Genomic DNA, 24,486 nt, shown 5'->3' with positions numbered 1-24,486 from the left:
TTTGAACCCAGTCTTTCCGACCAGAAAGAATCATTGAGAGAGGATAAAATCATAAATGGAAGGTTTATAAGAATACTGCAACCAAGGAAGCAAGGGATAGATTTTTTTTAAAATGAAGAATGAAAGATACAACTACCAAAAATAATACTTGGTGAGTGCGAAAACCATGAATAAATCTAAGATGCAGTATGACAGATATTTTGCCCAATCAGATGGTTTACCATGATTATATGACTGACTCAATGATGTCTTATTAATCACAACTAAAATTAACCAAGTTTAGTTTACTACAGTAGCTGTATATAGGTTCTGTATTATTATTTATTTATTATATATATTATTATATATTTATTAGTTCTGAATATAAATACATCTCTTTAGAATGTAAGAATTAGTCAATAGTGTACTTACTTTTTGTGAAGCAGAAGGACAATTCATATCACTTTCAAGATGAATTATGCAATAGTCTGATACCAAGCAATCCATTTTTAGGAATTCCAAATCTAACTCCTGAATCCAGTTTGTACATGTATTTGAAAAATCAGCATCTGTTTTTGTTCCAACTTTCAGTATCAATATGCACAAAGGTATCGGTGGAAACTTCTTTTTTATATTCAGCAATTGCTTCAGTTGCTTGCTGCACTTTTTTAAAAATAACTAAAATAAAAAAGAATGCTAATTAAGATCAGCTATTTAATTAACTTCATTACTATCCTTATGTTTTTGTCATTTATTTATAATGGCTAATTAATAGCCTACAAAACTACAGTAGTTAGTAAAATGTGATAAATATAGTGGTTCAATACTATTTATGTAATTGATGAATTTACAATATAATATTATATGAAATATACATGTTATGAAGCAAATCCAAGGATTTCAGAGTGATTAATGTTAATTATATAAAGATGAATTCATTGAAAATTCAATTTCAGATCATGCAAGAATAATTATAAAACTTCTGTGGTAAGATTTTTCATTTAGTTTTAAGTGTAAAAAAAAGAAAAGCATGCATACGAAATATCTTTGTAACTATGCTGCTTGTACTGAGAGCAAGTGACTTCACATACAATACACGGAATTACTGAATGAAAAAAAAAAAGCCACAATTTTTATAAAAACTATCATCATCAAATTCCTGATATATACCCTCAAGGGGTGTACAGGATATGATAGTACTACATGAAAAATTTACATCATTACTAACTTCCTATCTACCATTTTCAAAAACTATTAGAGTTAAATAAGAACTATCAGTGTTCTACGAACCTGATTAGTTATATGAAAAGATCTCTCATTGCTCTATCCAGACTACCTCAGTTTACTGGATCTCTAGTTCCACTATGAAATAGCACTGGATTGAACCTTGGTTCTACAAAGCAGAAGAAGAGTCTGCTCTTCTCCACAGCTAGCACCCTCTGGATTACAGTTAACGAGACCTCACGAGTTGTAATCACGAGTAGTTAGCCCTGTATCACATGTGGTAATACAGGGCTAACTCAATAACAGAAGTCAAATTTCCAGTACAAGTAACAAAATGCTCGACCACCATATTATTACAATACTACAGATTAGAGATAGCTGTCATAAGTTTTTTCCCCACTGGAAAGGAAAGTGAATTATATAAAGTCCATAAACATTTAAATAAGCTCAGTGACACTTCTCTCCTGACACACTGCATGTTCAAATCCCTTTATGACATGGAAATTTATAAATATTATTTCCTATTTTGAAAATTTATGCAGATTATCTGGGGAAGTTGAAAGAAGAATGAAGGAAAGTAAAGAGCATTATAATCAGTCAGTCAAAAGAAAAAATACAGGTTTTAACCTGCTAGCTGACATTAAGTAATGTTCATTTAAATGAAAGTTAATTTAGGTTTATGTCACTAACTGGTGGAATTATAGTCATATTAATTTTATATAACTTGAAGTGAGCAAATTTTCCTGGTTTGAAGAAGATCAGCATTGATACTGACCTTGCAAAAATGGAAGGATCACTGCTTGGTATTACCAGTCAAGATTTTGAAGAATTTACTGTGGTAAGCACTGACTAGAAAAAGAACTGATATATGAATTGCTGATGAAGAAGTACTGATATATGCATTGCTCATTAGCAGAATTATAGAGTATTTATTTAGTGATTTAAAAAACTCTTAGAGTGGTGTCAGAGTCAATCATTTCACAATATTCATTCTGTCCATCTATATACACACATGTACTGATTCCACTATGCCTGGACTATTTTAATTATCTGGGCAAGAAAATCTTGCAAAAATAAACCTGCATATGATATTATATGATATTATATTAGTTTTAACAGTATCACAAATGTTATATATTAATTTGTAAATCTTGTTCTGAATTTAAATTTTGTTTGTATATTTTATTTGCTTAGATTTTTCAATGCAAACTTCATGTTGGAGGCTTAATGGATTTATTACAACACTCAAAAAGAATTAAAATAGAATTTAATACTTCCTATATTTCGTCCTAGTCACTAGGACATCTACGGGGATTACAAAAACAATTAATGTAACATATACACAAATAACAAACAATACTAAGCCCAACCACGTGGGTGACACTAAAGTCCTATCTAGGTAGAGCGCCCTCTAAGGGCAGTAGTAGGTGGCCTGGAATGTAAGGTGGGAACTCTGGTGATGAGTGTTTCCCAAATCTTCGGAAGCTTAATGCAACCGTATTTATTGAGATTTGGTTGGTTTTTGAGAGCTGCTGCTGCTTCTAAGAAAAGTCTCTCTTTCTTGAATTTGCTGTGGTGGAGCATGGTGGTTTTCTTCCATGATACCCTGTGGGTGGTGTCCAAAACATGGTCAGCCAAGCCTGAATGGCCATAGTTGTGTTTGAAGATGTAAGACTTGTGTTCCTCTAGACAGATGGATGCTGATCTGCCTGTCTGTCCAAAGTACGCCAGCTTACAGGAACAGGGTACTTTGTAAACTCCAGGCAGAGAGAGAGGAGGGAGCTGATCTTTCGTAGAACCCACGTGGTTGGGCTTAGTATTGTTTGTTATTTGTGTATATGTTACATTAATTGTTTTTGTAATCCCCGTAGATGTCCTAGTGACTAGGACGAAATATAGGAAGTATTAAATTCTATTTTAATTCTTTTTGAGTGTTGTAAAAAATCCATTAAGCCTCCAACATGATGTCCTCACAGCACTTAAGCCTCTACACACATTTTCAATGCAAAGTTATTGTTGTTATTATTAAGTTTATTATGTGCACTGATAAAAACTTGATGTCAATTGAAATCACAATTTGAAGAACTGTGTACATATTGCTGAAACTGTATATAAATTTATCTTACTGGAATAGTTTTCTTTTGTTATATATCAGTATAACCTGATGTGAACTGATGGTAGCCACTGTATGACTCTTGTTTCATGTTGTGTGGTGATGAGCATGCTTAATAGCTAAGAGTATCAAACAGCTCTGAGCAGATATGGAAATATCAGAAAGAAATACTTGACTCTATAAAATACTGCTATAACTACTGAAAATTCAGAATAAAGTACCATAGGCACAGTGTTATTCTAAAAAAAATGGCACTGTAGCAAACTATCTGATATAACAAACTATTCTTATGTTCTTTATGTGTTTACTATAGACAAAGTTGACCATGTGAAGGTGAGGGGGGGGGGGGAAGAGCAGGTAAGGAATATGTGTATGGATTCTGAAACTTTGTTAATAACAAAAATATGGAAATTCTAAGAAGAAGAAGCCTGATGACTGGAAACAAATACTTAATAGTAACAAAAGAAAATAATGGTACAGTAACAAGAAATCCAAAAGGAATTATCAAAAGACTGGAAGAATTTTACAAAGAACTTTATAAAGATGAATCAGATAAAACCATACACTATACAGAATAACAGAAGTAACTCCAATACTGAAAATAATTTTGAACTATCAATAACCTATAAAACAGTACATGAAGTTATATACCAAATGAAAAATGGAGAAGCTCCAGGAGAAGATGAAATCCAATTGAGTTAATAAAGATTGCTGGTGAGGAATTAATAAAACATCTAACAAACCTTACCAACTCACAAATTGATAAAGGGAAAATACCTACAATCTGGAATAATGCAATATTAACATTAATTTATAAAAAAGGAGACAAAGCTAAAAATTACAAACCAATTAGCTTATTATCAGTTCTGCATAAAATATTTACAAAAACAATAATTAACAGAATAACACTTATTCTGGATTTAAAACAACCACTAGAGCAGGGTGGATTCCAAAAAGGATATAGTACAATTGACCATATATATGCACTGAGGAAAATCATGGAAAAAAACAAAAGAATATCAAAACCTCTGTTTAGCATTTATAGATTATGAAAAAGCCTTTGACAGCATCAAAACTTCTGTAATAACAGAAACTCTAGAAAATAAATCATTACCAAGTGAATATGTGGAACTAAAAGAAATATACAAAAATGGAACAGCAACTATAAGACAACAAATAGAAATCAACAAGATCCCTATACAAAAGAGACAGGGAGATTCAATATCCTTAACATTTTTATAGCAGCACTTCAGAGGATGATTAAAAAAATTAACTGGAGTTTCAAAGCCCTGACAATAAAAAGTGAAAATTTAACCAATTTAAGATATGCAGATGATATTGTATTAATTTCATACAATATAAATATGTATGAAATGATAAATATACTGAACATAGAAAGCAAGAAGATAGGTCTTAAAATAACAGAGAAAAAACAAAAATTATGTTCAATAGGTACTTAAGAGCAAAAACAATAAAACTTTATGATGAGCCAATAGAAATAGTTTCCTCTTATGTGTACTTAGTGCAACATTTTGACATTGAAAGTGGATTACAGAGCAAAATTAAAAGAAGAATACAGTTAGTTGGGTATTCATTTGGGAAACTGAACTACATCTTCAAAAATAACTTACTCATCTGTATGTCCATACGTAATAAATTTAGTTTAATCCTTTATCCAAGTGTGAGCAAACAAAGTTTGCACCTGAAAATATATTCAGGACTGGTAAGGTAGTACAACGCCGGGCAACTAGTAGCAAAGGTGGACCAAGCTAACATCACTCCTATCTCAGTATCTCCCATAATGCAAAACACATCTCCTTACAGATATGTATAATGTTATGTATTAAGGGAAGGGCCACTACCCAGACTAGTTTCGACCTTTATTGAGGTCTCTTCAGTGGGAGCCGGGCCCAGAAGTGGAGATACCAGGCAGAAGCAATAGCAAGGTCATCTTTACCTATAGGAGTTGCCAAACGGTGTGCCACCTTTTTAATAAATTACTCTGGATTTAGAGAAAGATGTTGAAAGTTTATTTTTCACTTGGTTAGACTATAATAAACGTGCCACTGCTGCTGCTCAACTTGAGCATCCAAAATCAATGGTTGGTGATGTGATCAACAAAAGATGTTCTGGCATCATTAGTGTAGGAAAATACCCAGGGCAGCGCTGAAAATGACTGATAGGGACAGCAGGGTGTTAAAAAGGGTGGCAAGCAAGAACCAGCTACAACTGAAACTCCATTTACTGGATTTCCATGGAAGAGGATCAGCACACAAGCCAAACAACAACATCATAACAACGAACAAAGCAGCTCATCTGGCCTGGTGCAAAGAGTGTGTGAACTGGACAATTGAAAAGGAAAATGATACTCTGGAGCAATGAATCAAGATTCACCTATTTTTCAGTCTGATGGCAGGGTGTCAGTATGAAGTCAGCATGATGAATGCTTGTTATCATAATGTGTTGAAACTACATCTTGCGTGTGTTGTACCCACAGTAAAGTTTGGTGGTGGAGGAGTAATGGTGTGGGATGCATTCAGCTGGTTTGGAGTGGATCATTGTCTGCAGTTCCATGAAGGCAGCTCAGTACCTTGATATTCTGGATAATCAGGTGCTACCTATATTGTAGAGTTTTTATTGAATAGACTTGTGTTACTATCAAGATGATAATGCCCCATGCTACAAAGCTGCAGCTGTTACGGAATGGTATGAAGAGATGGGTGTTAAATGACTGCCCTGGGCTATGCAGAGTATTGACCTCATCGAACACCTGTGGGATGAATTGGAGCAGTGACTGAGGTTCAAAGAAGCATGTCCTTGATCTGTTGCTGAACTGAGTGCTGCTTTGATGGAGTAATGGAAACAAATTCTACCTAATGTTTGCCACACATTGGTGGAAAACCTCCCTCAAAGGCTGCAGGAGGTGATTAAAGTCAAAGATGGATATACCCAATATTAGGGTTCACCTGCAGTTATCAATTGTATTATCATTATCTTGTAGGCATGTAATGAGGTCCTGGACTGCTGTGGAGCAGATGTCCCTTGACCTCACCCGATGCTCTAGTTCACCCCACAGATGTTCAATAGGATTGAGATCAAGGGTCTGTGGAGGCCAGTCAAGTGTGATGACGTTCATGTCCATAAACCCTGCAGTTGCAGCAGCATCCATATGACACAGTGATTGTCTTGCTGAAATAGACAATGGTCAGTTCCATAGAAAAGCCACAAATCATGAAGCATTGCATATGCTTTTTGGAGTTCAATGTTCATGGCACCACAAACAGAAGTCTGAGGCAAAACCAGGAAAAGCAGAACCATACATCACATCGCCTTCTCCAAATTTCATAGTTGGGTTACACATTCTGATAAGAGATGTTCACCAGCATCACCATACCCGCACCCATTCGTCTACTCAGTAGAGGGTGTAGTGTGATTCATCGATCCATAACACAGCTTTACAATCTTCCGCATTCCACTGTACATGCTTTTTGCACCACTCTGAAGATGACACTGCATGTTAGATCAGGTAATATGGGGCTTGCATATTGTGGTCTTTCCATGGAAACCCATGTTGTGAGCCTCAGTTTTGAATGTTTGTGTACAAATTCATGTTTCAATCTATGCCCGGAACTCTACATTCAAAATGTCGACAAATGGTGTTTTTTTACAGATTATCCTTCAATGCACCATATGGTTACGTTCAATGAGTGTGTGGGTCATCCACTGCATGTGGTACTCGTGCAGTTGAATCCCTACACTTCCAACTCATTATGGTATCACTAATTGTTGCACTGGGATGGCCCAATTTGTCAACGATTTGCCTAACAAGTAGACCTGAAACATGGCATCTTATCACAATGCCTGTTTCAATCTCTGCCAGGTCTCCTCTCATAGCCATTTTAACCAGATACAGTTGAACTGACCTGGCAACATCATATACTTCCAATTTGTATCAGCTACACACACGTAACTTGTTACACAGCTGATGCTCCTTGCTCATAGGGATGTCCATTGACTTCTTTTAATACCAATCCCATAGATGAGAAGCAGAAGAACCTATAAGCACATCAGAACCATGTGTGTTGAGGGGGGGGAGTTTGAATAGAAATTTACTGACATTTTTCTTGAAGAGTTGGGGGTTTATAGTTGTTTGGAAACAATTCATGAGGAGGGCTGATTCACAGAACAGGGTAGATGGAATAAGAGATGAAGATTAGAAGTAGGTTCAGTGTGTTGCAGCTCTACTGAAAAGGGATGTTGGGCAGTTGCTGCTCTTTGTTTTAATTAGTTCAACAAAAAAAAGTGAAGGAATGATGGTTGCAAGTCCACTGGGGTAGCGACCATGGAAGTACCTTTAAAAGAGCTGCAACACATGCATGAGATAGAAGCTGAAGTGAGTCTGTGAGGAGGGATCATCTATGAGTTGAATTGCTTCCCTCTGCACAGCATTAAGAATTTCTAGGTTGGGTTAGGTGCACTACCCAAACATGTAAGCAGTATTCTAAGGATGGGAAGATTTGGGGTTTGTATAGATTTAGTAGCTGAATAGGTGAAAATAGCATCTTGAGCAGAAGAGAATGCCCAAGTTTTTAGAAACTGAGGAAGCTACTAATGTGATATGTTTATTCCAGGAGAGTCTAGAGGCAAATGGCAGTGCAGACAGATCTATCTGGTGATTCATGTATTACTAAGGGCAGCATTAGATATGAAGTCCCTTTTATGAGAAAAATATTTTTAGCAGTTGAAGAAGCTATTGATGTGATGTGCTATACCTTCACTGCTATAAATATCAGTGATGGTAGGGAGATCTGATCTGTCTGTTGATTTTTGTATTACTAAGGGTAAAGGTAGATTGGTATGAGGTCTCTTTTGTCAGAGAAAATGCAAGCTCCTATTCTAATAGCACTGCAGGTGATCAGGTTGTGGTCGCACCACTGTGGATGATATGGAGATTGGAGTTAAGGCACTGGTTGCAGATGATCTTGAAGCTTCAGGTGTCTAAGCACTGCATGCATGGTGAATGGTTTATCCAACTTGCAGGATTAATGGATTTAACTATCATGAGCAAAGCTGTGGATGATATTAGTGGTGACTGAGAATAAATCATTAATGTACAAGGGAAAGAGGGTAGGTGATAGAGCAGAGTTCTGAGGAACTCCTACATTGGTGACAAAGCTCAAAGAGAGGAAGCCATTCATCATGCATGCAGTGAATGACTGGAGAGAGAGCTGACTGTCTACTTATATAGAGAAGCAGATAGGCTGCCACCTCTGTAAACTGGATAGTGCTTAACAGGCCTCGATGCCAGACACAATCAAAAGCTTTCATAATGTCAAGAATGATAGCATGTTTCTCCAAACCTTTCCATTGAATGTGTTCAGTATTGGGTGATATAGGCTAAAAGGCCAACTATGCCACTTAATTGGCAGAATCCATACTGGTGGTCACTGATTAACTGCTAGATCTCTAGGCAGCAGAGAAGATGAGATAACTTTCTCCGTTCAACTTCTTTGGAGAGGATTGAAGTGATAGCAATTGGTTAGTAGCTGACAGTTGACTTTTATCACCCTTTTTTTGGAACAGACTAGATATATGCTTGCTTCCATGCACTTGGATAACTGCCAGAGCTAAATACAGAAGATTGTAGAGATGATGCAGGACAGGTGTTAGCTTGGGAGTAACAATGTTTGAGTACAATAAAAAAAAAAGCAGACTTTTTATAAGTTGTTTTTATAACTTGTTATAAGTTGTTTTGCATTCATCTGATCTCTTTTTTGCTGAAAAATCATGAGGCATGTGGTGCTCAGTTTCTGTTATGGTAAGAGACAATTGGTCTTGGTCATCTATACAGGAGCTAAAAACAAAGAGTGATGCCAGGAGGTCACTGTAACAGTTGTACCATCTGGATGGCACAAGTGAGCAGAAGTTGCATCCAATGGCCTTTGCAAGGACCAGAAAGCATGTTCCATTCACACAGAAGACAAGTTTTCTGCTATTGGTCTTAATGAAGTTAGACCCAGCTTCATACTCAGCACAGACTGACTGTATCAAGGATACAAAGTCTGCAGCCTTATTCCTAATAGCCCTTGTATAGCCCTCTACAAGAGGACTATAAGAGCAGCAGTTTTCCCCTAGTTACCCTATCCTTTCCACAATTCCTTACCCTAACATAAGTCTGCATCCGTGTCCTTCGTCCTTTATCTCGCGTATTTTACACTCACAGTCCTACCATCTAGTTTTCATTTTCCTAAGTGGCCACACACACTTTCATCCTATTATCATCAACCTACCCACCTTCCAACTACCACACTCTCACTCAAATGCAGACCAGCTTACCTTCAAATTTCTCCCATACATCCATATACTGAAATCCTCACTTCCTGAACATTCTAGCTATTATGCCATTCATAATCACTGCTCTTCTCTTCTCTTTGGATCTCTACTATCATTACTTGCCAACACACAATTCTCACCCTCAAACTCTTCCATTTCACTATTTCTAGCAACACTTGCAAATTCCATGCTACTTCATTCACACTTCTTGGCAAATTATTTGTTCCTATGGTCAGCTCCTCTGTATTTCCTATCCACAGCTTCAGTCACTCTTCCTATCACTGCTCCTCTCAGACATTTTTCACCAGTCCTACAGCACTACACTACTTTCCACCATTCCACTGCAGTCATTCAATGTTGACTTAATCTCCTCACTGGTTTTCATATCTTTCATTCTAGCTTCTTTACACTTCTGCCTTCATTCTTCTACCATTCCACTGCTTTGTATCCTCCTCTACTCTCTGCTGTGGCATTCACCATATGTGTACCACTGTAAAATCTCTTGTGGTGAAAAATATAAATATTTTTCACCTATATCGATTTTACATGGGCCATAAAACACATAAAATACTTATAATTAAAAGTATATATAAACTACTGTGATGTAATAAAATTTGTAATATAATGTAAGAATAACTGAATGTTGCAATTGCATATGTAGAACCATAAGCAATTGCAACAAAGAAGATCAGACAGGATTAGGCTAGTAAACAGAAGGTCAACAACAGTCTCAAAGGTTACCAGATTATATGAGTTTTGCTGCCAAAACCTAACATAAGCGTGAGTGATAAGGACACTTTCAGTAAATCCAGAAAATTTTGGTAAGGAAGGTCAAGGGACGGCAAATGATATGAAAGGTGGAGATTGAGGGACGAAAGCTCTTTCTCTCTTTTTTGGTTGCGGTAGCAACCGTTTCGCGAGGAGGGGAAGAGTCGCAGTTCCGAGAGCAGTAGTTCTGGAGATCATTGGGAGTTCACTGACAGTATTACAAGATATCCTTCAGTGAAATTCTTCGACAAGAGTACCAATCCAAGTGTATGCTGATTTGTCGCAGCCGAACTAGTTCCTGACATCGCCGAAGAAATCTGTTAATGATACATCACTGCCCATCAATTCTGCATTCAAGTCACACTTCACACAAAATTAGTATGATTACTCATATAATCATGACTCACAAAACCATATATATGAGTGGCTCCAAATTACCTAGATACTTTTCAGACACTAATACAATCTATGTTATATTGAATTCAAGCTGTTATTTAAATATGCTGATGTTCCAACATAAAATATCATCTTTTAATGTTATAGTCTGGAAGTGCATACAGCCAAGCAATATTTAGTTTTCATTAATTTTTTTCTTTTCTTTATTAATTTGAACATTAATGCAGAATATACTTTAATGCTAAATTAGTATTTTGGCATCATAGTTGAAATGGTTGTGTAATACTGTGTTGATGCCTAAATTTCCAGAGATACGCACTGTAAACTCATCAGGTTATCCTAAAAATTAATTTAGTATAATAATGTTTAATCAGACTTTCTAAATACCTGTGTTGCAGATGAAGAAATAGCCACAATCAAGGATGAAACCCCCATCATTGTTTCTTCAAGTTCTGCTGTACAAAGTATTGTTGGACAACTGAGTGCAGCTGGAATAGCTTTTATGCATATAGCTACTTTTACATTAAGGTTATCCAGTTCTTTATGATATAGGCTGCATACTCTTACCTATACAAAAGGAAAAAGAAAACCATGTGACTTAAGAATAGATAAAAGTCAGCTAAACTAACATGGTGTAAAAATAGAGTGATTTTTATACAGAGGATATTATCATAATATTAATCCTACCGGCTGCGCCATTATTTAAATATAGGATTTTTATTAATTTAATCCTGTATATAGAAATGATCTCTGTTCAACAATTATTTTAAATTTATTTCTGAGTGTACCTATATATTATTATATGCACAAGGGTTCACTCCGATTGGTGCAATGACCTATTTTTTACTATTTCTTTCAGAATCCAAATAATTCACTGCCTCAAGACCAAAATACAAAATAAATACATTTAATATAACAAAAACAATATATATACACTTCAAACAAATATTACATAACCAACTACAAATTAATTGGATCCAAGGCCTTTTAAAAATAAACTTACACTTAAGACTAGACTAAACACTTTGTTTTCACAATGACAAATGCTCAAAGCCAGTTTCTCTCTCTATCAAGGCCCTTTACCGAAGATGTATGACTTTATTCTTCATTTTCACAGGATGCTTTTTTTTATCACTCATGTAGCACACATTAAATCTTCCTGACTCAATTCTGTCTCTTTTTAGTAGAAATAACAGTTAGATCCGGCACCCTTAAGACAGATGAAACTTCCTAATCAGAGTTTTCTCGAACATTCCTTTAGAACATAAATAGCAATTTCTTCTTTTATTCACTAATGCTTATTGACAGTCTTAACTCTTCCACTTTAAAAAATTCACAGTTCTACGATTCACTTTTCAGAATCTACTATAAATCTTCCAATTAGCGTTTCCTCAAATATTCCTTTTAAAATGATCTATAGCAACATTTTCTTTTATTTATCAATACTTATTCCACTTTAAAACTTAAAAGTTCCACGATTCCTTTTTCGGAATATACTATTGATTTTCCTCCGACTGTCACATAAAAAAAATTTAACTTCCTCTGAAGTTAAATATCTGCCGGCCTGCATTCTAATTTTCTTTCCGAACACTCTTCTTGTTTACTCTCATTAATCTGATACCAAACAATGTTCTTGTCAGCTGTCAATCACCCATCAACTTTCTCAATGAGCATGCGCACTTCATGAAAATGGCAAGCGAGAAACTAAATATAATGGCTGACATGGTGTCTCCATTAGTGACAAGAGAATGTCTTCACAAAACTTAATATAATAAATTTGTTTAAAGTAACACAACTATTCAAATCCAGTAAGTGCATAAAATTTCAACTGCTTTACATATCATTTTTGACAAAACAATTTCAATAACGGGCACATCGCAAGTGCCGACAATGCGTGTTATGAAACTAAAACTAATAAACATTCTAACATAAACAATACGTAAAAATATTCAGAATTTTATATTATGATTATTTTTAAAGTGGTATACTTTCTGGTATTTTTGTGGTATATAGAATGTGGTATATTTGAAATAATGCTGGATCTAATATCCACTTTGCTTATATAATACTTTGATTTCTGGTTCTTTTTTTCTTTTAATATGTGACCCACATACAAAAGGTCACAAGGCCTACAACAAATTACTGCAGTGTGTGTGTGTGTGTGTGTGTGGACAAGAGGAAAAGAAGAAAGAAGGAATCTGTTCACATTTTGTTTGAACAGCTGGAGGTTTTATTCTTTGGGGAAGTAAGAGTAGGGGAGGCAGTAAAGTTCGTTCCATAAGTTTCAAGATGGACTGTAAAAAGGTGGTCTTCAGCAGTGGCTCTTCTTCTAACAATTTTGGAGGAAAGTGAAGATAGAATAGTGGCCCAGCAGAGCATTGTCCATGAACGTATCTGTAGAAAATGTGCAAGGCAGAAATTAAACTTCTGTGAAAAAGGGATCATTAATTAACCAGACTGCCCTCTTCTTGATAGAACTGAGCAATCCTAGAGAGGATTTTGGTGCAGCACCCAAAAATAGGAGCAATATTCCATGGTTGAGTGGGTGTGGGGTTAGCATAGAATTTCATTAAAAATATCAAAATCGCATTCGAGGCTACGTTGTGATTGGTAGTTGAATTTAGCGGTCATGTAAAATTGGTGATTTTTATCTGTTAGTTTTGTAGTGTATTAATGTATATTTTAGTGTTTTATAACATATTTTTGTTAAATATTGCAATATTAAATAGAGTTTAAAATGGCACCAAAAACGCACAAGAAATGTAATGCTAAGAATAGCAGAGAAGTCAAGAATAAAAAGGCCTGTCCCGGTAAAAAGGATATTGAAGATATTGAGGATGTTATTGAAAATGAGTTAACCTCCAAAATAGTGAGGTTAAAGCAGATTATTAGAGACGACATGGGAATTACAGAAAGTAGAGCAACATATGAATGAACATAGAGAGGAAAAGAAAATTAAGCAGCAAAGAATCAGTTAAGGTAGTAAGTAACGTTAATTGTAAAAAGAAGGATATTATTTGGTATGGTGATTCTATCGTAAAACATGCTGTTGATTAGCAGATTATAACATCAAGTTTTCCAAGAGCTAAAATTAAAAACATTGCACATGCAATTAAAAAAATAGAAAAAGAAAAGTAAATAAGATCATAACTGTAGTAGGTACTAATGACTGAACTAACAATAAGCTCAGTATGTGAGAGGACAAGAAGCAGGAGTGAAGAGGGAGAAAGTGAAAATTACAAGTATATTACCTCGATATGATAAAAATGAATTAAAAAAAGGGCTAAGATGGCAAACAATTCTATGTATAGGCTGTGTAGAAGGAATTGATGTGAGTTTCTGGATGTGTAGAGTGAGTTTGAGGGGAGAATGGATTTGTATAAGAGGAATGGCCTACACCTGAATGTGTTTGGTATCAGGAGTCATTAAAAACTAATAACTGGTATGAGATCTAACATAGAGTCAGGGGAAAGTAAATTATAATGGGAGGAATGGTGAGAATATGCATGTAAGAGTGACAATGTTATGTAACTGTGTTAATGATTGGAATGGGCATTACCATGGAAATGATTACAAGGAGAGAACGATTTTGACTTTGCGTTCATCCAGTTTGGATCCATCAAACGTGTGCAAAGATATAAGCATAAATGTGCATATACAAAGTACTAGAGAAGACCGTAGATCTGCAAGTTATCCAACTGTGTCGCACATCTGTGCGACACAGTTGGATACAGACAAGAGTAAACAAAAGAACATGCAGGTAGCTTATTATATCTGTACATGAATGCTAGGAGTATCAAAAACAAAGCGGTAGAAGTTGTTGCCTTGGACAATATGTTGGGACCTCACATTGTAGGCATTAATGAGAAATGACATTATTAATTGTTATTGAATGTAAAGATTACAGTATTTTTTAGGAAAGATAGACAGGATAGAAGAGAAGGGGCATGCTGCTAATATTGGATGACTTGAATCCAGTGAGTGTTGAAACCTATGCTTGTAATCCTAGTAAGTTTTTCATGTGGCAGTGAGTTTGAAGTCCCCTGGTGTGAAGTGGAATCTAACAAAATCAAATACATAGTGAGGTGTTGTTACAGATCTGATGGATTGGTTGCTAGTGATGAAGAAATGCATCACCAAATAAAGATGATGGGTGTGAAAAAAGTAATCACAACGAAAGACTTTAATTAAACAATGATTAGGCAGCAGTAAAATCTCATGAGAAGAATGAAACTGAATTTATTGAGCTGTTGCGAGACAACTTCATCAAGCAGCATGTGACAGAAGGAATTCGAGGTCAAAGAGTACTAGATTTGATTATAGTGTCAGTTAAAGGTGTTTCAGTTAAAAACGTGACTATTCTGCCTCTGGTTGGTGACAATGATTATGTAGTACTCACTTGGAAAGTGGCTAAGTTTATGAATGTTCCATTCAGAAAAGGTTACTGAACTACAAAGCAGGAAATTATGACCAACTGAGGAGTATACTGAGTGTAGTGCAATGGTATCAGTTGCTGAATGAGAAGAATATCGAGAGTGCATGGGAAGCATTTAAAATATACTTAAATGATGCAATATCAGAATGTGTCTTGAGAGTTCAAAGAATAAATAGGATAGGAGTCAAATGGACGTGTGAGTTTATCAAGAAAGAAATTTGTAAGAAAAGGATGACATGGAAGGAATACCATGTGCATAAGGATGAGGTCCTGAGGTCTGTTACAAAAATTATAAGCAACAGGCCAGGAGAGTCACAACTGTTGTATGGAAAGCTAGGTCTGAGTATGAAAAAAAACTGGCTCTGAAGCTAAACATAATCCCAAAGAATTCTATCGATATCATCATGCATATCAAGGATTTAGGCCTAGCATGGCCTGTTCTGGCCTTAGAAGTCATCGTTGAATCTTTTAAGATGATGTCCTGGTTTTCTTTTTCCTAATGGCTTGTACTTTAAGGCTTGGTTTGGTAATCTTTCTATTTTCATTCTTTCAACGTGTTCCATCCATTTATGTTTATATATTTTTTTAAATTTTTTCTATTACTGATTCTTGGTTTAATTCTTTCATAATTTCTTCATTTCTTTTGTGATCAAATAGAGTATACCTTGCAGTTTTTCTCATGAACTTCATTTTTGCTGTAATTAATCTTTGTTTGTTTTTTTGTTTTATTGTCCAGATTTCACTGACATACAATAAGACTGGTAGGGCTAATGTATTATATACTTTTAGTCTGGTTTGTTTTTGAACTAGGTTGGGTTTAAATATAGAGTTAATTACATCTGATATTTTTAAATATTTTGCAATTTTTACGTTCATATCTTTTTCATTTTCATATGTGATCATACATCCTAGGTAGTTAAATGAATTCACCTGTTCTAAGATCTTGTTATCTATTACTATCTTAGTTCTTGCTGGATCCTGTCCATTAAAGGTCATAGTTTCTGATTTTTCTGTTGATATTATCATACCATAATCTTAAGCTATCTCATTTAGATCTAAAATAGCTTTCTGTAGGTTATCTTCAGAATTTTCTTCATCAGCAAAAAGAAGTGTGTTTAAGTTCACAGTAATGGCATGAGAATGACAGATGCATAAGAGATTGTTTAACTAATGAATGCTAAAATCTATCAACCTGGTGTATGAAACATTGAGTTCACTGCTACCTCTTCACTGGATGAAGAAACTCAGGTATATGAGGAGGAGGTATTACAGCTGTTACACAAACTGAACAAAACATCAGCAATAGGGACTGATGGGATATCAGTAGGGGGGTGCAAAAGAGTGTTCAGCTAAACTGGCTATTCCTTTAACCAGGCTATATAATTTGAGTCCCAGAACAGAGAAGATTCTGCAGGAATGGAAAGAATGTATGGTAATCCCATTGCACAAGGGTGATGCAAAGACTGATGTATCCAACTACAGACCAATAAGTATCTCAGGAGTGGTGGTGAAGATTTTGGAAAAGTTACTTAGGACTCGCATTCAGAAATAGGTTGACAGAGAATCTCTACTTTGTTGCAATGAACAGCATGGGTTTACTAAGGGAAGGTCATGCTTTAGCAACAAGGAGAATGGATACTCCATGATACTTTTTGATTTTTTTAAGGCTTTTGACAAAATACAGCATGGAAGACTGTGCATAAATTGGAGAATATGGGTTTGGATTACAAAATACTAGTGTGGATATGGGGATAGCTGACTGACAGATATCAAAAAGTGGTATATGGGGGATGTGAATCTGCTGCAAGATTGGGAATCTGAAGTGTTGTTGTTTTGGCTTGCGCATCCCCTGAGACACTTCACAAGTGCAGCAGTAGGCAGCCTCCTAGGGGCGATTCCTGGACACCTTCAGGTGACTGACTGGCCTACTACGCTATTCCTATCTTCCAGAGTTAAGTTTCCTCACTTGCAATAACTCATCAGAGGAAGGATCCAAATCTTATATGCCAGAGCCAGGAAACTCATTGAGTTTGATTCCAGATGTCTGTTTCTTGTTTCGAGGTGATCCTGCCACCTGTGCCATCAGCATCCTCAGGAAGAAAGTTAAAAGAAAGCTCTGCAAGGACTGTCATCAACCTATTTCTTCAAGTTCTCATGATGCTTATTCCGGCAGTCAAGGAGTTCCAAATCTCAGGTTTGCGATCGTGTATTCTCCATCGCAGTTGGCCTTGGCATGCATCGCACCTCAAAACATCCAGTCGAAGCCAACGCTGCAATAACAACTGAGTGCGTCAAAGCATGTTGGACTGCCAAAGAAGAAAAGATCCTAGCCCCTCATGAGATCAAGCTGACAGCTCAAAGAATAAAGAACATCAACGAGGCTATATTTAAGGTGTTCCCATTAAGATCTTTGGATGCCATCAAGTGTCATAGATGAAAAGTCAGTTACAAAGCCTTAGTCCAAGAATTGGCAGCCCATCCGCCAAAGGTAGGGACAGGTAATATCTCTGTATCTCCTGTCCCTTCCTCTCCATCTTCCAGCCATCATCCTGCTGTTGAAGAAGAGGCTCTGATTCTCAGACTGTCATCATCTCTAGATGCTCCTCCTCTTCTGGAATATAACCATCAAATACTTAAAGCTCTTATCCAGACTCCCCTTCTGGGAATGGATAACACAGATCACAGGACTACCTCCATTCTGAATTCTCCGAACACTTGATGCCTCGTCAACATCAGTCTACATCTCATTCTACAATGACTTTGTCAAATAGGAAGCAGAGGAATAGGGCCTATGCAGGCCCTCTATAAAAAAAATAGAGGACAATGTGCCAAGAACATCTTTGACGGTGCTTCCTCTTCACTTCTAGCAGACTTACATGATGATTTTGTTAAATTCTGGAATACAGTCTTTTCTGCTCCACCTCCACACTTCCCTGATGATGACCAACCTACGATACTGAGGTCCATTCCTACCCTTCAAATATACCAGCCTGTCTCCATCCAGGAGATCAAAGCAGCTCTTCCATCCAATTTCTCTGCCTCTGGACCTGATGGCTTTTCTGCGGCTAGGCTGCAAGATTATTCAAGACTTAATGGACATTCTCCTTTCCAGTAAAGCAATACCACCATACCTATGCGCTTCAAGAACTATCTTCATTCCGAAGAAAGAAACTTCAAGCTGTACATCAGACTTTAGACCTATTACCATCTCCCCTGTGATACTTAGACTCTATCATAAAATCTTAGTTAAATGACTTCAGCAACATATACAGCATGATTATAGACAGAGCGCTTTCTTTCCTATGTTATGGAGCTATACTTGGGTAGCGCCATCACTATCACTACAGGGTCCCTAGCGACTTCTATTCCTGCAGTGTGGGGTGTTCGCCAGGGTAATCCTCTATCTCCCCTTTTTTTCGACTGTGTCATAGATGAGTTTCTTCACTCTCTTCCTAGCCATATAGGCTACTCTCTAGGTGCTTCTTCCTTTAATGCTACGGCCTTTGCAGACGATCTATTCTCGTAGCCTCTACTAAGATAGGCTTGCAGGAACTCACTCCTTGACCAGGCAGTTGATTTTTTCTCTATTCAAGACCTTTCTCTTAATGTAGAGAAGTCCTGCTCTTTTGCTCTTGTCCCCTCTGGTCGTGACAAGAAGCTTAAGGTCAAGACTAAAGAGTTTCACCTGCACTGGAGGCCATTGCATGCTTTGACCATCTTGGAAGAGTGAAGATACCTCGGTATCATGTTCTCCCAAAGGGAAGGTCTTCTATCCCTTCTATCCTAGAAGCTGGGATCGCTTCTATGAGGAAAGCTCCTCTCAAGCCCCAGAAAAGACCGTTTCTCCTTTCCAACTATCTCCTACTTCGCTTTTCCACAAGTTGGTGCTTAGTAGTACATATATCTCGTAGTGTCCCAAATGGACAGGGCTATCCGTTCAGCCATGAGATCAATGCTCCAACTGCCGCTTGACATCACTACTGCATATTTCCATGGGAGGGTGAAGGACGGCAGGCTCGGGGCTCCATCACTTAGATGGCTGATCACATGCCTGCAGTTGTCCAGAATCGAAGTTAGAACTATCTTCTTACCCTATCTGCAGAGAAGCTTTCTATTTCCCAATAATACAAGAAGACTTTAGGGGGGGGCTAAAGGCTGGTCCCATTATCAAGGTACCTTAATTGAGTCAGCACTTGCAGAACACAAGAGATGGGCATCTCTGCTGCACTGTTCTGTAAAGGTGCTTCTTTAAAAGAGTCATATCTGGTGCCTCCCCAGCATGATTGGGTGAGGGATGGAACCAGACTCCCTGGGTCCGAGTATATTGACCTTATCAGGACAAGGATCAATGCCCTGCCCACTCGAGCCCGCACAGCTCGATGGGGGTAGTAACGACTCAAACTGTAGGGCTGGCTGCTGCTACAGTGAGACATTGTCTCATATAGCCCAATGTTGGTTCCGCACTCATGGTGTCTGCGTGTGGAAACATGACACTGTGGTCTCCATTCTGAACAACTGCTTTAAGAACAAAGGTTGGGAGACTGGTGGAACCACATTATAGGACCTCTGCAGGTTTGCGTAAGCCAGACTTAGTGATTAAAAGAGATGGTGAATAATAAGTAAACATAATAATAAGGTAAACTATTACAAGAATAACCAAGATCTAATTTGTGCACAGTGGTGGAATGGCCTTGCTACCAGAGAATGACTACAATGATAACTAGAACAGGCATAGGGTAAAACACTTGTAAAGGCTTAGGCCTATATCAAGTTTGGATGAGATGTCTGGATGTGATGTAAGGGTAGTACTGCCCATAACCAGTACAAAGAATAATAATAATAATAAAAAAAAATAACCAGTGGCATACCATAAGGATCAGCTTAGTCCACTGTTATTCAACATGTACATTAATGACATTGGGAAAGATTTGCTAGGCAACATACAACTATTTGTTGATGATGCAAAGATAGGTAGGGTATCAGGAATGTGGCTGATATGCAGTACTTGCAAATGATTTGAATAGGCTGGAATTGTAAGCATTGGAAAATGAATGTCAGTTAAATATCAGTAAATGTAAAGTCATGCACTTTGGTGTGATTAGATATCCAGTGTTTTATTACATTGGTAGGATTATGCTAGAAGAAACTGATCAGGCTAGGGATATCGGAGTGTTAGTAGACAGGAAGTTGAAGTTCAGGGACCATGTAGCAAAAACTGCAAATACAACTCAAAAGATAATTGCAATGCTGAAATGAACTTTCACATGTAAAGATAAGGAAGTCATTTTGCCTCTTTACAAGGCCTAGATAAGATCTTAGTTGGACTATTGTGCAGGTCTGGTCTCCTGGTTTTCCATTTTGATTATGACACAGTGGGGAGAGAGAGAGTGAAAAGGAGAATGTTAAAAATGATATCAGGATTGTGGAATGCTGATTATGAAGACAGATTGAGAATTTGTAGATTGCAGACACTAGCAAATGATGTGGTTGAGACTTAGAAACTTCTGAAAGGGGTCATACAGGCTTTCAGCTGATGGCAGAGGCAGACTGGCCAGTGTGCCAGCTAGCCCAATGGCAAGTGTTCCCCAATAAACATTAGACAATATGTTAAAAATGTTAATGACCTTTTAGTAGCTTAAAAATATAATAGAAGTTCCAATATTATTACTGTATGCAACTAAAATTCACGTTGTATTACTATTTTAATAAAACCTTTCTTCAAGGATACTTTATATTTAAGAATATAATAAATAACTCTGAAAAAATAATTCTGATTCAGGTTATGTGAGGCTGACATATACATTATATAAGCTCGGATCTTTAATATTGCAACTGCGCAATGAAGCTTAGCTGGGAATCCCAGCCTGGGATCATGACATGCAGTCGGAATCAACTTTGTATCGAGCTATTGGATACATTGCAAAGATAGCAGATATTTTTCATTGCATCGGCCTCAGTTTGAGTGTGCTTCATCAGCTCTCCACCTCGTGCTTGCTGTGTTTTATAAAAGGTATGTATTTAATTAATATTTTTATATACTGTGACCCTATGCCCTTTAATTTAAATATAATGTATTTTCTTTCATTGTATAAAATTAATATAAAAATACTAGATAGTAAATATATTTAAGCTGCAGCCTCAAATAATAATACGTAGGCTGTTCAATAAGTAATAAGACTATATTTATACAGAAAACAGATCACCTTTAATCGTCATCATTTACATGGTCTTTTTCGAAGTAACTACCGTGAGACGTGATGCATTTGTCCCACCGTTGCGTCCACTTCTTAAACACATGTGAAAGGCTGTTTTTTGAGAGTTCTTTCAAAACTGCCTCTGCAGCTTTTACACATGCTTTGTTGCTTTTGAAATGGTGGCCTCTTAGTGGTTTCTTGAGCTGAGGAAACAGCCAGAAATTGCACAGTGCGAGATCAGAACTGTATGGAGGGTGTGGTAGGATATCTGTGTTGTTCTTCTGCAAAACGTCCACTACACAACCAGCAATATGTGGCCTTGCATTAGCGTGGTGCAATAAGAAGCCATTCTTCAGCAATGGCAGCTTCCTTTTGACGTGTTCGATGATAATCGCTGCTGTGTTGATCATTGTCTCTGTGATGGACGTTGAAGGTCTTCCCTCACGTTCAAGATCTTCCACATTTTGCCTTCCTTCCTTAAAAGTTTAATGGCAGTGAAAAACACTTGCCCTCGACATTGCTTCATCGTGGAAAGCTTCGTGTATCATGTTAAAAGTGTCCGATGGCAATTTTTGCAAACGCACACAAAATTTAATTGCATAACGCTATTCCAAGGAAGCTTCCATTTCAACGACTGGTCTCGCCTTGTAGGTGTGCCAAAACAAGCTTGCGTTTAGTTACGTGACACTCTGGCACATCAGCCCGTATACGCCACTATCTACCTCTTTTGTTAATACAGACAGCAACATTTCTTTATTCCACAGAAATTAATATTGTGATGAGTGGTTTTGCCACAGTAAAATTAGTCTTATTACTTATTGAACAGCCCACATATATACGCATAATGCAAGTTCAATAAATAATGATATCTTTTATTTATTCTACAGTTAAAATTACTGTGATTGTTAAAATTGTTGTTAATAACAGATGCATCTATAAAGCATATTTCCATTGATGTGTTCTTGCAGCATAATTGTAATTGTAGATGTTAATTTTTTCCCAACGTGGATTATTTTTAATTAAGTTTTAATTTCAGGAAGATTACCCCTACCAGCATGGAAAATAAAAAGCATAAATCTGGATCACTCAGTGATCCAGATTTATGAAACGCAAAGAGCATTTCAGGAATCAGCCAAGCGATGAAGTCTATTGCAGATTTTATAATACCACAACCACCATTTACATTAATGTACAGTTTCGCAACAAATAATCAAGAAGCAAGAAACAATACTTATGGTGATGATGCAATAACTTGTGAGTTACAGGAACAGGAAATAGCTACTTTGAATGTAGAGACAAATACAATAGCATCCTTTACTCACCAACCCAGGCCTAGTACTTCTTCTGGCTTCATTATTCTGGTATCTTTTACTACCTGTAGTTGCAACATCTGAACATATAGCTTCAACTAGTTACAGTCCGCACGGTTAGCCTAGTGGCTTTGCGCTTCGCAACCATATGCCTGGGGAAGGAGTGTCCTAGGTTCGATTCCCGTCAACGACGTGAGGAGCTGAAGGATCTTCCTCAGCCATAGCCAAGTTAGCTGGTCTTGGGCGTGGACAGCAGGGTTTTTTTCCGCCAGTTTATCTGGTGTTTTTCATCCCGCAAGCAGGCAAATTGGTCCGAGGACACACAGATTACAGTCAGGAATACTGACCCAGCCATAGGTTTGATTCATCAGCCTATGCTGGTTACGGAGCCCAGATAAAATTTGGGGGGGACTGGATGGTACCGTGAACTCCCGTATAAAGGGGGAATGCTGTATCATCATGTAGAATTTATTTATTTAACTAGTTACAGGGAATCAGATATACCTTCAGGCATAAATAACTTGGTTTCTGAAGCACATCCTATAAATGAACCTACACAAGAAAATCAAAGATGAACTGCTGGAATCTTTCAATATCCATCACGTGCAAATCTGAAACAGTTTTTTGCTGAACATCCATTTCAGCCACTTGATGAACTGCCATTTGATGCTCGTTTGTATGAGAGGAAAATTATGAATGACTCAGTCCCAAGAAAATAGCTAACATATAACAAAGAAAATAGGTGCTTATATTGTTCATACTGCTTGGCCTTTGAGTCTCCCATCATTTGTAATCCATCACTCTTTGTACGTGGCTTTAGTGACTACAGGAGTATTAGTCAGAGCTTGGCTTTACATGAATTGACAACAACACATGTCAGAAATGTTCAGCAATTTATCAGTGTGGTTAATGATGGCATTTGAGATAATTTTTTTGCATCTTCACTAATTAAAAAGAAAGAAGAAATGTTGAAGCAGAGGAGTATTGTCATGAGTATTATAGACATCATAAAGATGTTAAGCAAGCAAGCAATTCCGTTTCGAGGTCACAGAAATGAATCGGCCTACACTCTGGATAATGAGGTTCTGAATCATGGCAATTTTTTAGCTACAGTGCAGTTGATGGCAAAATATGACCCCATTATGGTAGTTCACATTTCTGCAGTATAAAACAAGTCTACACAAAGAATCAAACGATTAGAACAACAAGGAAAGGCTCAAAGTAAAGGCCATGGTAGACTTGTTACATACCTCAGTAAAACAACTATTAACATGTTAATCCAAATTAAAGAGAATATTATAAAGAAAGAATTAGTCGTGAAGTTTCTCAAGCAAAATATTATTCTATTCAGGTTGATTCAACATAAGATAATTCATCCATTGCTGGTTGCTACTTAAAAAGCTTGGTTCATGCCCCTCTGTACCAAAGAAATCTCCTCTTTTCAATCCAAATCAGATAGCTGCTCATATTGTTTCGCTTTCTAGAGCTCCAATAGATAAAGAACAGATTAATAGATTCAGCTACAACAAGTTGAAGGAACAGACAAGAACATTTGATAACGTTCACAGCAAGGCACTGGAATCTGTAAATAACTAAAGAGGTAAAACGCGAATCAAAGGCTATGAAGTCTGTCACTCAAAAGAATCAACAATTCTCTTTGCCTTTTTCCCAAGAGGAAATATCCTTGGTGTTTCAAAATATCGAAATGGGGAAGGTTCCTGGATTTGACAATAT

At 36.9% G+C, this 24,486-nt stretch overlaps 1 protein-coding gene across 1 annotated transcript in view; it reads right to left on the bottom strand.

The window, feature by feature from the left end:
- Nucleotides 1-24,486, bottom strand: part of xmas (RRM_XMAS2 and SAC3_GANP domain-containing protein xmas) — a 523,534-nt gene that overhangs the window by 167,953 nt on the left and 331,095 nt on the right. The window contains exons 19-20 of the mRNA XM_090401436.1: nt 11,201-11,380; nt 412-657 (exon numbers count right to left, since the gene is read on the bottom strand). Coding sequence (XP_090257562.1) covers nt 412-657; nt 11,201-11,380 — 426 coding nt within the window. The remainder of the gene's footprint in view (nt 1-411; nt 658-11,200; nt 11,381-24,486) is intronic.

Source organism: Typopeltis vanoorti, chromosome 12, assembly GCF_054136105.1.
Source record: "Typopeltis vanoorti isolate ZY-2024b chromosome 12, IOZ_Tvanoo_1.0, whole genome shotgun sequence".
In the NCBI taxonomy this organism is placed as follows: Eukaryota; Metazoa; Arthropoda; class Arachnida; order Uropygi; family Thelyphonidae; genus Typopeltis; species Typopeltis vanoorti.
Note: the sequence above shows the minus strand (reverse complement) of the source record. Positions and strands in the feature narration are given on the sequence as shown.